At 42.7% G+C, this 18,337-nt stretch overlaps 1 protein-coding gene across 2 annotated transcripts; it reads left to right on the top strand.

The window, feature by feature from the left end:
- Nucleotides 1-466: 466 nt before the first annotated feature.
- LOC140491926 (15-hydroxyprostaglandin dehydrogenase [NAD(+)]-like) lies at nucleotides 467-17,786 on the top strand. Of its 2 annotated transcripts, none has more exons than XM_072590402.1 (7): nucleotides 467-596; nucleotides 5,220-5,343; nucleotides 6,839-6,945; nucleotides 11,745-11,841; nucleotides 13,240-13,316; nucleotides 15,989-16,137; nucleotides 17,264-17,786. In XM_072590402.1, the coding sequence occupies exons 1-7, from the start codon at nucleotides 504-506 to the stop codon at nucleotides 17,361-17,363; spliced, it is 747 nt and encodes a 248-aa protein (XP_072446503.1). In that variant the 5' UTR covers nucleotides 467-503; the 3' UTR covers nucleotides 17,364-17,786. The 2 variants fall into 2 exon arrangements, with proteins under 2 accessions (XP_072446503.1, XP_072446501.1); XM_072590400.1 differs by lacking the exon at nucleotides 17,264-17,786 and adding an exon at nucleotides 16,535-16,813.
- The last annotated feature ends 551 nt before the right edge of the window (nucleotides 17,787-18,337 follow it).

Raw genomic sequence — 18,337 nt, 5'->3', positions numbered from 1 at the left:
CAGGGTGAGGTCCCCTCGAAGAAATGGGCCATGGTAATTGACAACATGTTCACCCCAAACAAGCCCTCCTAGATCCCCACCATCCTTTTCACAAATCCACATTTCGTAGTTCTTCAAAGTGAAGGGGTTGGGTCTTGTTATGACAGCTCCCTGCCTGTGTGCTGGGTAGGGGGTACAGGCAGAGTGAACTCAGATATCACAGTCCTTTCCCCAGTCAAACGCAGCTTGGTTTAAAGGCTGAGGACCTATTCCAATCCATAATGTGGATGCTGGCCATGAACTAGAAATGTGAGGGTGCGAGAAAGTGAGAGGGTGACAGATTATCAGAGTGGTGCAAAACCATGAAGGAATGGGGAGGAAACTGATTAGACATTGGAGTTTGTCCTCTTTCTTTGTGTAGGTAAATATCAGCAGATCACGCAAATATTTACTCATGACAAGTTAACTGCAAACTCTTCATAAAGTCCAGGGGCAAATCGCTAAAGTCCACTATCAGTGCTACAATGGAGCTCCAGGGGAAAGTTGCGCTGGTGACTGGCGCTGCCCAAGGCATCGGGAAAGCAATTGCTGAAATCCTCCTGAAGAATGGCGCTAAGGTAACAATCTGGTTGAATCATTCCTGTCAATTTCCCCGTACAAAGAAAGACGCCGATTGCCCAGGCAGTGTGTTCAGAAATGCAGCAGTTTATGTTAACCTGATGACTGATCTGGAGCGAGCGGTGCACAAAAGCTAGTTTGAAGAATAAGATTTTAAATTGGAACTGAAGTGCAGTGAAAACGATATTCCAGCAATTTATATGAATTACCTGCGAGTAAGTATGCAATGGCAGAAAGTGTAACACCTGCCCATCTCCATCCCCCTTCCTCACTATCTAATGCTCCTGGCACAAGTTCCAGGTGAAGCAGCATTTTACCTGCACTTCGCTACATTTAGTCTACAGTATTCACTGCTGCCAATATGGTCTCCTCTACACTGGAGAAACAATGCACAGACTGGGTAACTGCTTTGCAGAACACCTACATCCTCTCAGCAAAAATGACCGATGTAAAGTTATAGACTCATACAGACTCATCACCCTCTTTATGAAAAGGTCGGTCCTTAGGTGTTTGTTAAATCTTTCCCCATCACCTTAAACCTTTCTCCTCTGGTTTTGGAATACCACACCCGAAGGAAATAATCTTGCATATTCACCCTATCCATACCACTCATGATTTTAAAAGCCTCTAATAATGTCGCCCCTCAGCCTCCTGTGCTCTAGGGAGAAAAGCACGAGCCCATTCAGACTCTCCGTCCAACTCAAACTTTCGAGATCTGGCAACATACTTATCAATCTTTTCTGCTTCCTTTCAAGTTTAACAGCTTCTTTCCTTGAGCAGGGAGATGAGAACGGAACACAGCATTCCAAACGTGGCCTCACCAATGTTCACTGCAATGTGCCATCCCATGTGACAATGCTGTCACTTCAATCAGCTTATCTTGTCCTAGGTTTTTTTCTGAAAAAAATTTGTAAAGTTTAGGGTACTGGTGAGAACCCAAATGAACAACTTAGGAGGACTGTAGGTATCTTTAAAAAGTTGCAACAATGGAAGCAGCTTGAATGGGAATGGCCAGTTCTCATACAACAGGATTTCTCGTTAATTTTAGCTGTAATAGTCAGAAGCTGTTTGTTGTCCCAAAAATGTTGGAAGCTTCAGTGAATGATTAGTGTGGCTGGCCCTAAGCCATGTCCGTCAGATGGATTCTGATCTCATGCTTTTCTCAGCTTGTTGTGCTGTAAGAGAACAGAGCTCTGCAAGATGGATCCTGAAAACTTTATAAGTACAGGCCACATGCAGATACAATGCTGACATCATATGCACATCCTTTAAATGTATGTTCCTTTATTATACATCGTCTGCAAAGAAAACCAATCACAAACAGATAATTGTACGGAAGCAAATGATGTCAATACAGTGAACATACAATCATTTAAAATAACTGTTAACAAAATTAATTTTTCAACTTTGATATGATGCCTTGGAGCTTTGACAACTTGTCCCAAACTGGTGATTATATGGTCCGATGGAGAGGTATGTTCTTGTCTTGCTTCCTTTTTATTGCTAACTTGGTTGTTTGTTGTTCACTGCTGTCGCTCAGCATCATCACACAATCAGCATTGTTTTCTTCCACTCTATTTAAAATTGCTTTGCTTTAAGAAGAATAAATAACTGCAATGGCAAGAGAAATAAATCTTGCTCATAGATTTAATCAGATGTCACACAACACCAGGTTCGAGTCCAAAATGTTTATTTGAAATCACAAACTTTCAGAGCAGTGCTCCTTCGTCAGGTGAACTAACCTGGTATTGTGTGACTTCTGAATTTATTCACACCAGTTCAACACCAGCACCAACACATCATAGATTTAATGTCATCAACCAATCATACAGAATACATGACTGAATATCTTGCATCCAATTTTTCCCATTTGAGCTGTCGAGAGTTGTTATTACACCCCTCTAACATCGGTGCAACTTGAGCCCAGGTTTCTCGGTTCATGGCTGTAAATACAATCACTGCATCACGACAGGATCCTTATTGAATATGTTGGAGATGTTCTGGACTAAACATCTCAGCTGCTTCATAATGAGCAATGACCTCCCCTCTAACATCAGGTCAGAAATGGACATGTTCTCCGTAGGTGATCTGGCTCAGGACTGATGAACTCTATTTGACAAATGGCTTTCTATTTTTCTTATTCGAGAAACAGAAAAAAATGGCGCAGGATCATGGTATCAGGAGAAAACCTTTTCACTATATTTTACTCTTTCATACCATAAACTAACGTGAGATTACATCCATTCATTCATGATTGCACAATGTTCAGCATCAATCGAGACTCCTCAAATACCAACGCAGTCCATGTTCAAAGGCAAACAAAGCTGGATGAGATCCAGGCTTGGATTAACAAAGGGCAAGTAACATTGGTGCCACAAAAATGCTAGATTATGACCATTATGGGGAGGCAATGGCCTCGTGGTGTAATCGCTGGACTGCTCATCCAGAGATCCACATAATATTGTGGGGACCCAGGTTCAAAACACACCACAGCAGTTGGTAGAGTTTGAATTCAACATATATCTGAAATTAAGAATCTAATGATGATCATGAATCCATTGTCGATTGTCTGAAAAGCCCATCTGAGTCAATAATGTCCTTTAGGGAAGGAAACTACCATCCTTATCTGGTCTGTCCTACATTTGACTTTAGATCCACAGAACTGTGATTGACGCTTATCTGCCCTTTGGACAATTAGTGATGGGCAATAAATCCTGGCTTGGGCAGTGATAATCTCTTCACATGAATGAAGATCATCACTGATAACTTACAATCTACCAACCACCCCTTGATTTCTGTGGTGTCACTATCACTGAATCCCCCACTATCTTTAGGATTAACATTGGCCAGAAACTCAACTGGACCTGAGGCATAAAGACAATGCCAACAAGAGCAGATCAGAAGGTAAGAATACAGTGATGAGTAACTCACCCATTGAATGCCCAAAGCGTGACCATTATCTACAACTCACAAGTCAGGGGTGTGATGGAATACTCCCAACTGGCCTGGATGGGTGCAGCTCCTGCAACACTCAAGAAGCTTGACACCTTCCAGGACAAAACAACCCACTTGATTGGCACCACAACCAAAAGCATTGACTCCTTCCACAACTGACGCTCAGAAGCAGCAGTGTGTGCTAAAAATAAAATGCACTGCAGCAGTTCACCAAACATCCTTGAACAGCACCTTTCAAATCTTTCATGACTTCTGTCTCAAAGGATAAGGGCAGCAGATATATGGGAACATTGAACATGAAAGTTGCCCTCCTAGCCACTCACATGCTGACTTGGAAAGATATCACTGTTCCGCCTTTGGATCAAAACCCTGCAGCTCCCTCCCTAATGGCATTGTGGGTTAAACCACAGACGGTGCACACTAGTGGTTCATGAAACCTGCTCACCACCACCTCCTCAAGGGCAAATAGTACCAGGCTATGGTGGCCTAGCCAGCAACACCCACATCTCCACAAAAAGCTTGGATTTAATGCCGCAAAGTTTGGTTGTGTCACATTACATGTCGAGATAATTACCCCAGAAATGTCTGACTGTAAACTCTTACACCTTCAGAAGAACAATACAACTGAACCCCAATCATTCATATTGACCACACAACCAAGCTTACCCTTGACATCCAATAACTAGCCTGTCACCCGACTCCTAACATGACCTGATTAGCACCCCAGGAGTCAACTAATCCTCTGGCACAACTCCTGACCTATTTACCTTGCTGCCATCCTACCACTTAATCTGTATATTTCACTCACCCTTCCCCAAATACTACTTATACATTATACACTTGCTTACTTATGACAGAATCATAGATTCACACTGAGCAGAAGAGGCCCTTAGACTCATCAGGACTCCTCTGATAAAAACTACATTTAACCTACAGTTACCCCACTCACCAGCACTTGGCCCACAGCCTTGAATATCATGCCATTTCAAGAGCTCATTCAAGTACTTATTAAAAGTTGCGAGATTCCGCGTATCAACCAACCTCCAGCGCATGCAGCCTGGATCTCCACCATGCTCTCGGTGAAAACAAAAACCTTCCTCAAATCTCCTCTCAATCTTCTGCATTTCATTTTAACAGAATGCCCCTTATTACTGACCCTTCAACTAAAACAAACAGATACTTGATATCCATCCAGTCCATGCCTCTCATAAGCTATTACACCTCCAACAGGTCACCTCTCAACTTGAAAACATCACCAGCTCACGAGGTGCCATTTGAACCCATATCCCTTGAGAATTACACTGCTCCCCTGGGTTAATAACACAATAATGTTACACCTGCACACCTTTTCATCCACTGTTGCTTTTGAAGAAGCTTTGGGTCAACTGACCTCTTTACTCATTCTAATCCAGAAGCTCATGCCACAGTAAGGAAAAATCTCTGCACTATGTCCTCTGAGGAATGCTGCAACAAATCAGTACTGAAGGATCGTCCATCAGGGCTGCATTCAGAGAATATCAGAATAGTTTGAGTGTGTAGTTTCCAATTGTCTGGTCTGAGTTGGAAAGAGAGTTGGAAATGAGCCATTGACTGACCCAAGCTCTCCTCAGACACATTGACCAACCCACATGTTTACTTTAGGACTCAACCATGTTTTCTTCCTTTAGGTGAGTCTGTTGGATATCAATGTATCCAGAGGGGAAGCTACCAAAGCTGCCTTTGGACAGACCTATGGAGCTGAGAATATTTTGTTCCTTCCATGTGATGTAACATCTGAGAATCAGCTGAAAGGTACCAATTCAAACACTCATTTTATCAACATGCCACTGACTTGTTCAATCTGACTGACTGGTTTCTTAACAGACACTTTGCTGCAACCAGTGGGTGTAATAATCAGCTGGAGTGAGAGTGAATGGGAGTTACATTGTTGGCATTAGTAAGCTTATACACTGCAATATGATTAAATATAATCAGTACAGCATTGAGGATAACCTTCCATGTGCTGAAAAGAAGCACAAGAATGCATTTACAATTAAAAACTGCGCCCTCAGAACAGGGAGCAAATATCTATATAGAAATGGGATGCTTCATTGGGAGCACAGATTCCAGAATTCAAAACTCAGTCTGTGTTCAGACACCAATTGATACTGCTCAGCTTTTTCATCTTCCTCGGTTTGAGGGTCTCAGTGTTCCTGGTCGAGGATCTCAGTCCAAGTGATCCTTCTTTAGACCCTTGTCGTCTAAGTACATGATTCTTGTGTAGGTCTTGGTTCAGATGGTCCTGGTTTCGTGTCCGAGTAGTGAGTACATGTTCTACTTTAGTGTCTCAGTTCTCCTGATAATGGTTCTCAGAGTCTATCCAGTTCTGGACAAAGAATTAAGGCCTGTTGCCTCTTGCTAGGAAACAAGGATGCTCCTCAATGGTTTGATGTCGCATACCATTACCATCTTCCAGGTGTATGCATGGAGGAGAGGAGGTGATTTTTGTAAATCTACAGGTTTTATTTCAGGATTTTGATGATTGCTGATTGTGGGCAACAGGAGGCATGCTGGGAGCATTCTTCCCATTCCATGCACTGCCAAACTCCAAACATTTTGATTCAGCATCTAGAGGGTTCAGTGAAAAAGTTCTGTCTCGGCTTTGGTCAACCACATTTCCCGAGGCAAAGATCAGGAACATTCATCAATTGTTTGCATGAATAGATCATCCTCGATAATGAAACATCTGACAAATGGGATGGAAAGCCTCATTATAGGGAGAGATCATATTGGATGGGATTATTTTCCCTGCAGCAGAGAAGTTTTGGGGGTGACCTGAATTAGACATATAAACCTTTGGAGGCAACGACAGGGAGACCATGAAATCTTCCTCCCCATCACAGATGTATCTCAGACCAAACGTCAAAAGCATAAAGTGAGGAGTAAGTGTTTTCCAGAAGACCTGAGGAATGAAATTTCCTCTCAGAGGGTGGTGGAAATATGGAATGCACTGGTGAAAAGGATGATGGAGTCAGATGCTCTTGAAATATTTATTAAGCGTCCGAACGAGCACTTAAAATGCCAGAGCAAAGCAATTTATCGACCAAGTGCGGGTCAATGGGATTAACATAGTTTGGCGTTTGTTGGTCAGCACAGATATGGTGCACTGAAGGGCTTGTTTCTCTGCTGCAGCTATCTGTGACTCAGTGACTGAATGAGTCATTCTGAGGAATGTGCTTAGTGTTGGTATGCTTGGTCAAAGACATTACAAACTTTGATAATCAACTCCATTCACTATCTTTTGCAGATTGTTTCACCAAAACTCTTGAAAAATTTCAGAGATTGGATATAGTATGCAACAATGCAGGGATCTTTGATGAGCAAAACTGGGAGAAATGCCTCAGTATAAACCTGGTTTGTGTTAATTGTACATTGTTTATTAATTGTGATTTATGTGAGCACATTAATTAACACTTCTTGAAACTGGGATGTGGTTGAGTTTGGAGACGAATGTTTTTAAGGCCTCATTCCATAAATCAATGTAATAGTCAGCAATGGATCGTTCCAATGACATCCTTGATTCAATATAATGCAATAGTCTGCACTCCTCTGGCAGGTTGCTGAGGCTGAGGATAATTACGTTACATCCTCAGTCCCTCACTACCAGAAGTATCTCTATCTGACAACGATGGTGGCATGACACAGTCTCTTGCCAATGATGGAGACACTCTTGTGAAACCCCAAGATTCTAGCTACCACTAACCAATGATGTACATGGAAGTCCTTGCCCAGAATGTTCGGAATCTTTCTTTTCCTCAGATCAAATTATCTTTATCATGGATGTGCTGTCATCTGAGAGTGTTGAGAGAATGGGATGAGCGAGAGAAATATGTAAAAAAGGACGGAAACCGATAACCAGCAATAATTTCCCTTGATTTAGTTGAGCTCACATCATGACAATTTTTTAATTTACTCATGAGATGTAGGTGAAGGCGCATATGGACATTTGAGAAGGTGGTAGAGGGCTCCTTATTACATTGTGCAGTTGATGATCTTTAGGTCCATTCACAATGCCATTAGAGCAGGAATTCCAGGATTTAGACCCAGTGACACTGAAGAAACAGTGATATATTTCCAAGTCAGGACAGCAGTGGCTTGGAATAGATGTTGCAGATTGTGCTATTTCCATTGATTTGGAAGATTTTAACTGTTCTTATAGAACAGCAGAAGACATTTGTTCAGCTGATGGCATATGTTTGCTTGTAGTTTTTATGTTCTTGTGACATTTCCCACAACGTGAAGAAATTCTGAAGTGTAGGCTTGGGTTCTGTGAAGTCATCTGTTGTGCCAGTGGAACAGGAAATTACCCATGAAGGTGTTGGAGGACTATGGTCTGTTAACAAATAGTTATGGTTCAGTTATTACAACTTCCAGGCACATTCCTGAACAATCTACTTTTGATAACTACAATCTCCTTCATATACTGCTGCATCAAAACTGTACCTAAAAAAATTATTAGACAATTCATTCCCTTTCAGTCTATTATGGTGGAAAATTCAGTATCCATATACAGCAAGGCTTGAACAACATCCAGACTTGGTCTGATATGTGGCAAGTAACATTCACAACATGCACATGCAAGGCAGTGATCATCTCAAACATGAGAAAATCTTACCCTCAAGTTCTGATATGCAATGGCATTGCCATCACTGAATTCTGCACTATCAATAATCCTGGTTTATCCTTTCTGACAGACGTTAGGAATTGGCAACAAGTAATGGCCTGTTTAGCGATGCCCACATCCCACATACAAATTAAAAAATCGAATGTTTCTATGTTTCTGAAGAGAACAGTCAACATGTCGATCCTGTTTCACTACTCAGTTAGATCAGAGATAATCTCTACATTAATTGCATTTGAATGATTTTGCTCCTTATTATCAGACAACCTCACCCAGCAACAAATTATCTTTCTCTTCAAAGGTCAAAATTGTTCCCCTCAGCATTAGTTGTTTGGAAAAAAGAATAAAATTTCAATTAATATTTGCATGAATAAATGCTTTTATTTCTGTTCCACCAAGGTCGTGTTCGCATTTTAAATTATTCCCCGCCAGTTGGAAGAATTTCTCCATATCTACCTAATCTAACCAAATCATTTTCAAAATTCAAAACCTTCAGGGGAAGAGAAGCATTCCGGGAATGTTGCTAGTCTAGTAAACCAATGAACCACGCTTAATGCCCTCATGCCAGTTGTACAAATCTGACCATTAAAACTCGGCAAACGCAGCTCAAATGAATGGAGATGATGATGATACCAAATAGTCATAAAAACCTGTCTACTTCTCTTGCGTTCCTCAGGGAAGGAAATCTGATTGGAAATCTGATGATCTTACCCAGACGGCCTGTGTATGATTCTATACCCACAGCAAAATGGGTCCAAAATGGCCTCCAACACCATGTAGCTGCACAAAAATACCACAGCAAAGATGAATAAGAAGGAATATCAACTTGGGATGTGTGCCAAAATTGAGAGAGGTGTCACACACTATATTCAAGCACCAGCCTCACATAAATATGCTCACTGCTTTTGTGAGTTAATTATGACGTCACTATAATAGTAGCCACTAAGGCCTAATGGTCTGGAGACCTGGGTTCAAGTCCTATCAGGGCACATGGTGACATTTAAATTCAACAAAACAAAATCTGGAATTAGAAGCTGGTATAATTGTTACCATGAACATTTTGTCGATTGTTGGAAAAATCCATCTGGTTCACTAACATCCTTCAGGGGTGAAAATCCAATAACTTTCCATGTTATGGCGAACGTGTGATGCCAGGGCCAAATTGTTCGGCGATTAACTGCATTCTGAGCAATTAGGAATGGGCAATAGATACTCGCGCGGCCCCAGGTGCCCACATTCCATGAATGAATAAATAATAAAAGAAAATCTTACCCCTATCACTTTCTCAAAGGATTTGAGGATGGGCAATCAAAGTTGACCTGGGCGAAGACTAGAGCTGAAAATGTGTTGCTGGAAAAGCGCATCAGGTCAGGCAACATCCAAGGAGCAGGAGAATCGACGTTTCAGGCATGAGCCCTTCTACAGGAATGAGGAAAGTGTGCCAAGCAGGCTAAGATAAAAGGGAGGGAGGAGGGACTTGGGGGAGGGGCGTTGGAAATGCGATAGGTGGAAGGAGGTTAAGGTGAGGGTGATAGGCCGGAGTGGGTTTGGGGACGGAGAGGTCAGGAAGAATATTGCAGGTTAGGAAAGTGATGCTGAGTTCGAGGGTTGGGACTGAGACAAGGTGGGGGGAGGGGAAATGAGGAAACTGGAGAAATCTGAGTTCATCCCTTGTGGTTGGAGGGTTCCTAGGCGGAAGATGAGATGATCTTCCTCCAGCCATCGTGTTGCTATGGTCTGGCAATGGAGGAGTCCAGGACACCAGGACAGAACCCCACTGGTCCTCACCTACCACCCCACCAACCTCCATATACATCGTATCATACTTCGTCATTTCCGCCACCTCCAAACGGATCCCACCACCAGGGATATATGTCCCTTCCCTCCCCTATCAGCGTTCCGAAATGACCACTCCCTCCGTGACTCCCTCATCAGGACCACAACCCTCACCAACCCAAACTCCACTCCCAGCAACTTCCCCTGCAACCGCAAGGAAAGCAAAACCTGCGCCCACACCTCCCCCCCAACCTCCCTCCAAGGCCCCAAGGGATCCTTCCATATCCATCACAAATTCACCTGCACCTCCACACACATCATTTACTGCATCCGCTGCACCCAATGTGGCCTCCTCTAATTTGCAGAGACAGGCCGCCTACTTGTGGAACGTTTCAGAGAAAACCTCTGGGACATCCGGACCAACCAACCCAACCACCCCGTGGCTCAACACTTCAACTCCCCCTCCCACTCCACCAAGGACATGCAGGTCCTTGGAGTCCTCCATCACCAGACCATAGCAATACGACAACTGGAGGAAGAGCGCCTCACCTTCTGCCTAGGAATCCTTCAACCACAAGGAATGAACTCAGATTTCTCCAGTTTCCTCATTTCCCCTCCCCCCAACTTGTCTCAGTCCCAACCCTAGAACTCGGCACCACCTTCCTAACCTGCAATCTTCTTCCTGACCTCTCCGCCCCCACCCACACTCCGGCCTGTTACACTCACCTTATCACCCTCACCTTAACCTCCTTCCACCTATCACATTTCCAACGCCCCTCCCCCAAGTCCCTCCTCCCTACCTTTTACTCTGCCTGCTTGGCACACTTTCCTCATTCCTATAGAAGGGCTCATGCCCAAAATGTCGATTCTCCTGCTCCTTGGATGCTGCCTGACCTGCTGCACTTTTCCAGCAACACATTTTCAGCTCTGACCTACAGCATCTGCAGTCCTCACTTTCTCCTGGGTGAAGACCACTCCATCCAGGAATGAATACAAAACCAACTCATTGGCAAGTGCGATGAATAGCTGAAGCTTGAGACCAGTCGCTGCAAAATACCATCACCAATCACATCGTGCACACCAGACCGTGTGCTCCTTATCCCTGAACTCTGTCAGCTGTCTGCTAATCAATTTCCTGTTGACATCAGTGGACTACTATCACACCCCATTTAATATAATCAACTCGGAGAAAATGAGGACAGAAGATGCTGCAGATAAGAGTCAAAACGTGTGGTGCTGGAAAACCCAGTACACTTTGCTCATTATATTTCTTCATAAACAGATTTGCTCAAAATTCACCACATTGATGTGAATCTGCACTGTAAATCCATTCCATTAACCAAGTCATTGATTGATCTATTTCATTTTATGAACTGTTGATCCACCCACTGACCAATCTTCACATCACAGTAACCAATTTGCTCATTCCACCGAATATCCTCCTCATTCATGGATCAATCATTTTTTTCCAGTAACCAGGTCGCCAACCCCGAGTTTGTCCATCCTGTTTAATAGACTTCCCATTCCACAAATAATCCTGCATCTTTCCACAGTGTTTTACTCTTTATCGTTCTACTGGCACCTGAATTTTTCTGTGTTCTGCTAATGCTTGAATGTACTCTTGCTGGGTGAATTTGAATGTAGCTTGCTATCCATATGCATCTCTCTGCATTTTGCAACTGTCTGTACATGTCAGTATTTTCACATTAACTGAATGGCCTGCTCCCTGATGATTCCTATGTTGCTTGTATTGTAGGTCAGTGTAATTAAAGGAACCTATCTGGGAATACAGCACATGAGTAAAGAGACTGGAGGGAAAGGAGGAGTGATTGTTAATATCGCCTCCATTGCAGGTAAGTCAGCAAAGTAACAATAGTTTACCAATGAATACTCAGGATTTTGGAAAGCATCCACAGTGGACAAAATACAATTAAGGGCAAAGCTGTTTTTTCACATAATGTACAGCAAAGGAAAAGTCATTTAACCTCCTCACAAGCTGCCGGTCATCTGATTCAACTCACAACATCATTCAACTTCTGTAACTTCCCTTCAAGTGTCATTCACCTCAAGCCATTCTCTCACAATCTCAAGATGATTACATTCAACTCACTTTGGGTTTTTCCTTTGTTCCTCATTGGATTTGGTGGCGACAGTTTAATCGTCCATAGAATCACATCGAACAGGAGAGGCTCTTTGCCCCATCGGGTCTGTACTGTCGAAAATATACTGAATCTACACTAGCCTCACTTTCCAGGACAAGTCTGATCAGAGGCCCACCACAGTTATTGCACGTCTCTGGGAGACAGCAGGATATACATAGACAAAGATATAACAGAGACACTTACAGCTCTAAAAAATGCAATTAATTTATAAAAGACATAAACAAATAACGCACGCTGCCTGGGATGGAATTCCTCTCACTGTGTTCACCACACCTCCTGACCACAGGTATCTCTTGTAGAAGTATTTTTTAAAGTCTTGCTAAATATGAAGGACTTCCTGGGCTGCTTCATAAAGAGATCTGTGTCAAGTATATGCCTTACTTTGAATTTTCTGTGGACATGACCACACCTAAATGTTTTGTCCTTATTGGAAAGTAACAGTCGTCAATTATTTGCAATCTTAATTCTTAGCCTGATCTCTCGCCATGCCTACTGCCTCTTGCTCAGATGTCCAGCATTTTTTGTTTTCTGAAAAGCTAGTTATGACTGACAGTTTCTTACTTAGCTTTCCTTTACATTTTAAATTCAATAGGTACTGGCAAATGTAACCAAGACTATTTCTTCATGTAAGGGATAAATGTTGACATGAATTTGGGCGGCACGGTGGCACACTGGTTAGCACTGCTGCCTCACAGCGCCAGAGACCTGGGTTCAATTCCCGCCTCCAGCGACTGACTGTGTGGAGTTTGCACGTTCTCCCTGTGTCTGTGTGGGTTTCCTCCAGGTGCTACAGTTTCCTCCCACAGTCCAAAGATGTGCAGGTCAGGTGAATTGGCCATGCTAAATTGCTGTAGTGTTAGGTAAGGGGTAGATGTAGATGTAGATATAGATGTAGATGTAGGGGTAGGGGTATGGGTGGATTACGCTTCGGCGGGGCGGTGTGGACTTGTTGGGCCGAAGGGGCTGTGTCTACACTGTAAGTAATCTAATTAGGTGACCTGTTTCCATGCCAAAGCGTTTCCATATATTCACATGTTTCTGTTTGATGGAGTGTTTGAAGCTAATTCTCTGCTATTTCATGGTGAACAGGTCTGATTCCTTTCTTCCGTGGAGCAGTTTACGCAGCCTCAAAGTATGGAGTAGTAGGATTCACTGCGTCATTGTCTGTGAGTGCTAGACTATAATGCAAAGAGTAAACATTTTCTCTATAAATAACGCACTAATACCTTGGCAGAAACTCAGAACAAGCAGCAGCTGTAGAGCAAGTGACAGGCCACATGGTCCCTCAAGCTTGCCCTGCTCCTCAGTCGGAGGAGAGCTCAGTTAGCTCCTTGAATTAATTTTCTCACCCTACCTCTTGATTACCCTCGTGCCCCAAACTCTGTCAATGTTGACCTTGAATGTCATCAGTAACTGAGGATCCACAGTTTCACATAGTGGATGGGGTGGATAATGCCATACATTGGCACGGAGGTTACAAAAGCAATGGTGCTGCCCATGCAAGCCTGTGTCGACGCACCAAATTGGGATCTGCAAGAATGTATCTGCTGGTGCATGGACTGAGCTTGTATCAAACTCCATGGCTTTGTTTATTCTGCAATCCCAGCAGCTGCTCCCAAGTGGCACTGCTGGTAATTATGAAATAGTAGATTTTGTTGAATTATGTTTGTGCCGAAACCAGAACAATCATGACTGGTTTTGGGCTTCAACACCACTTTCCTGCCTTATCCCCATACCCAGTGATTCTGAGGGACCAAAGACCTATCTCAGCCTGAAATGTATTCAACAATGGAACTGTCATCTTCCGGGATGGAGAGCTCCAAAGATTCACTAACCTTTCATAGAATTTCCTCAATTCTCTTCATTTCAGGCCAAAATGATTGACCCTCATGCTCACTGTGTTATAGATTCCTAAGACAGGTGAAACAATCTCGATATCTACTCTTGATGTAGATATACCAATATTGAACTGGTTTAGGAAAAGTCAGAAGTCACACAACACTAGGTTATACTCCTACAGGTTGGTTTGAAATCACAAGCTTTTGGAGCACTGCTCCACTACACCTGACCAATGAGCTGTGCGCCAAAAGCTTATCTGATTTCGCATAAACCTGGTGGATAACCTGGTGTCGTGTGCAACGTCTGACTCGATGTCTATTCTGACAAGCCCAGTCAGAAATTTGCAAAGATCAATTAGAACAACTCTCAGTCTTCTAAAGATAGAAGAATGTCATACAGGAACCTCAACTATCACTCGGAGAACCATTACGACCCTGGCATTGCTTCTCTCCTGGAGGACCCAACACAATTTCTTGTATTCAAGCACTCCTCTGAACAGCTTTAGACCTTCCTCTCCATTAATGGAATGGTGGGCATTGTCAATACTCCATGTGTGTGTGGAGGAGGATGGATCCCTAGATAGAGGTGAGTTTCGATGAGATGCAGCTTGTGGGGTGGGGGTTGGTAGGAAGTTGGAAGTGTGTGTAGTGGCTTTCAAAACTAGAGCACCAACTCCCTGATACAGGGTCCTTTAGTCAAACACAATGTGGATATGAGCGATGCTTCCACCAATGATTTCCTCATTCCTGTAATCTAACCTCCTTGCAATCAAGGTCAACACGCTGTTTGCCTTCCTGGTTGTTTGCTGGGAAGAGAGCTTGGTGCTGGGAAAGCACAGCAGGTCAGGCAGCTTCCGAGGAGGAGGAGAATCGATGTGTTGGGCATAAGCCCTTCACGAGAGTTTATGTTTGCTGGACCTACATGCGAACATTGTTTTCCTTTTATGTGTACACACCAATCTCTCTGAACATCAACCTTTACAAATTTCTTACCTTTTAAAATGTTCTGCCTGACTACAAAATTGAACAAAGTGAACAAGTGCATACTTATAAAATGACAATTCATCCATCACTTTGTTACACAATTTTATTTAACCTGCTTAAGCTTTATTACAACCGCTTTTTGTACTCCTCACAGCTGCCATTTTTGTCTAGCTTTGAAAGGCTAGCAAATGTTGATATAATACTCTGTCACTTTGCCAAATTCATTAACATAGAGTGCAAATAGCTGAGGTCCCAGCCCTGATCGTTGTGGCCGTCCAAATGACACAGGCTGTCAACTCAAAAATGAATGTTTTCCTTCCTAAATGTTTATGCATGTTCATATATTACCCATAATCCCATGTACTCTTATGATACCTTTACAGTGAAATCCAAGTATATTGCTTGGTTCTCATTCATCGACACTGGCAGTTAGATCAAGAGTGTAGTGCTGGAAAAGCACAGCAGGTCAGGCAAATGGGATGATGAAGGGCTTAAGCCCGAAACTTCAATTCTTCTGCTCCTCGGATGCTGCCTGACCGGCTGTGCCTTCCTGTATTACACTCTTCACTCGGAGCGCCAACATCTCCATTCCTCACTTTCTCCACTGGCAGTTAGATCATTATACATAGGGCAGGTGACACACCACAAATTGATAATTGGTAAAAGGCTGTGGGGCTATGTGCAAGTCGACTTGCTCCAAGCGTTTAATATCACCCAACTAAAGATGAACCCAGGGTATGGGTTTGAGAGACAAGTCTAATCAGATTGAATGTGTTGATGACCCTAATTGTTACATGTGTTTGAATTGTGCTGCCTCTCAGGTGAACCTCACACAAAGCACAAACACTTTCCAGGAACTTGGGCTGGATTCCTGATTTCCCCCAGTCTGCTGCAGTCAGGATGGGCCCTCATCACAAATCTCCACATAAACTAACATTTGAGAGCTTCCTGTCAGGAAATTGTAAAGTTCTATAAAACTCAAAGAGTGTGAGACATTACAAGGTTTCTGCTTTCAGCTGACCTGCCTTGAGAAGCATGGGGTTCGATTACAAGCGCTGTGTCCTATTTTCGTCGACACTAAGCTTCTGACAGATCTGAAAGCAGCGAAGGCTCCAGACCATAAGGAGAAACTTGAGCTGATGATAGCCAACCTTGGAGTTCTGAAGTGAGTTTGAACATAATCAGGAAGCGGGGTGGGAATTGATAGGATGGAAATGTGTTCAGCATGTCTCCATGAAGCATTTGTAGAGGGATATCTGACAGAAATGATTGGTGTGTTATCCGCAAAATATCACAGATTAATTTCAGAATCTTCAGAATTTGCATGTTTGATTTGATGAGTCTGCAGAATGATGAGATATGCAAACCAACCGGGAATGTCGACTGGAAATCAATGATGTTGGCTGTTTCTCCTTCATCAACCCTGCTAGTTAGATCCTCCAAAATTGGGTAGATGTCCTAGTCATGTGCTGCCTTAACACACTGGAAGGAATTGTGTTCCGATGGCGGGATATTTTAAACAAACAGGATGTTTGCTCATGATCACCATCTGACTTTTACAGGCCTACACACATTGCCGAGGGATTCTTGCAGCTTGTCAGGGATCAGACCAGGAATGGGGCATCGCTGAAGGTGTTGGAAAATGGCAAGCTTGAGTATGAAGCCATACCGAGGATTCTTCCAGAAAATCCAAAATCAATTTCGGGACCTCAATGAATTCAAGCAACAGGTCACTGAGAACAATGGAAACTTTAAACCTGTTCAAATATAAAATGATTAACATTTTAATTGTTGGTGATGCTTTTGGTGTTTTCATATTAAATTGTGGTTATAAATCAGAACTGACCAAGGTTATGTTACACTCTCATAAGAATCATGCTGATGATATTAATGTGGCATCATAGCATGTGACCTGAGGGTATAGAGAACTCAATTCCATCTTACCACAGATCGCTTGAGGCATAGCACTCGACAACAGAGGATTGCACAACCCTGTCCCAGCTATTTATCTGTCTGAGGAAAGTAACAATTGTTCACAATAATGAGCTGCTTAAATATCAGTTAGATTCTTTAACATAGAAAACCATGACCAATATCTTATGTTACAGGAGAGACACAGGTTTCAGAATAGTCTCAGCTTTCAACTGCTGAAGTGAAGATAAACCAGCTTTATTGTTTTTTTTTTCTTTTTAATTTCCTCCCACCCCATACTACTGCCTGAAGTGTGTAAAGCTGTGAGACACAGTGAATGACAACTGGTGAACTCATCTTTATTCATTTCCCACCACCAGGAAGAAAAGAAACACCAGAGTGTCCAGTGAAAAGCAATGCCCTTTTCATCAAAAGACAATACTATGTGATCAAAAAAGTGACGGAGAGTGCAGTGATTGAATCAAAACAGAGTTGGAGGGGAAAATAAAACGCTCAATTCCCTGTGGTGCCTTCCTGTCCCTGAACAACTCGAGGGTGTTGGGAGACACCACGTGTTCCTTCGCCAGAGACTCCCAGGCTGAAACATATAAACCAGTTTTATGCGTGTAAAGTGGCTTTTACGGCAGAGAACAGAGAGATCTCCTGACTTGGTGAATGTCTGATGGCTTCGCTCTCTGTTGATCGCAACCACAAGCTGCTCACATAGCTGAGAATAATTCCCATAATTGTTAGTAGCAGAAGACTTCTGTTATCATTAAATGGGTACTAGTCTACAGACCAAGCAGTTACGTCTTGGAGGTATTATGGACTAGACCAAACCCCCTTCAAATATAACATGGAGGTAGCCGAGACCCTAACATCTCTCTTATTCAAAGGCAAGTGTAAGATGCTGTGTTCCACATGAAATTAAATTGGTGACACTACTTGGTTTTAAGTCAAGTCCACTTTATTCTTACCCTGTAGTGAAAATACACACAAAACAAAGAAGAATTATAATAATTTAACTATATTGGAAAACTTAATACAATAACAGATTATTTAACTAACAAACAACAATTAATCCAAATATAGTGCCAACCAATATACATGCCTTTGGCAAAGGCAAATTCAGCAAAACTGTTTATACCATACATAGTTCTCTCAGCTCAGTTCTGAAGTCCAGCTTTTAGCTGTGACAGAGAGAAAAAAGAAATAGCTGACACATACAGTTTCATGACCCGAGTAACAGCTGAAAGCTGAACAAAACCCTTGGCTCTATGGGACCCTGACTCCACCCAATCATGCTGTTTCTATTGGTACAACCTTGAAATAAATCCAAGGCGTCACACACTGTCTACGTAATGGGCTTGGGACACATCTGTTTCAATGTCTGTTCTCAAAAAAAAGGACAGAATTCACCTTCACAAGCCATCTGTCATCACAGAGGCTGAATC

This window comes from Chiloscyllium punctatum, chromosome 20 (assembly GCF_047496795.1).
Source record: "Chiloscyllium punctatum isolate Juve2018m chromosome 20, sChiPun1.3, whole genome shotgun sequence".
Taxonomy (NCBI): Eukaryota; Metazoa; Chordata; class Chondrichthyes; order Orectolobiformes; family Hemiscylliidae; genus Chiloscyllium; species Chiloscyllium punctatum.
This window is presented reverse-complemented; position numbering and strand designations above follow the sequence as displayed.

Bases quoted from the DNA above. Each gene is read 5' to 3' on its own strand.
- LOC140491926 (XM_072590400.1), top strand. From the start codon at position 504: ATGGAGCTCCAGGGGAAAGTTGCGCTGGTGACTGGCGCTGCCCAAGGC. The intron at 597-5,219 runs GTAACAATCTGG...TTCTTCCTTTAG, and splicing joins TCCTGAAGAATGGCGCTAAG to GTGAGTCTGTTGGATATCAA. The intron at 13,317-15,988 runs GTGAGTGCTAGA...TTCTGCTTTCAG, and splicing joins GATTCACTGCGTCATTGTCT to CTGACCTGCCTTGAGAAGCA.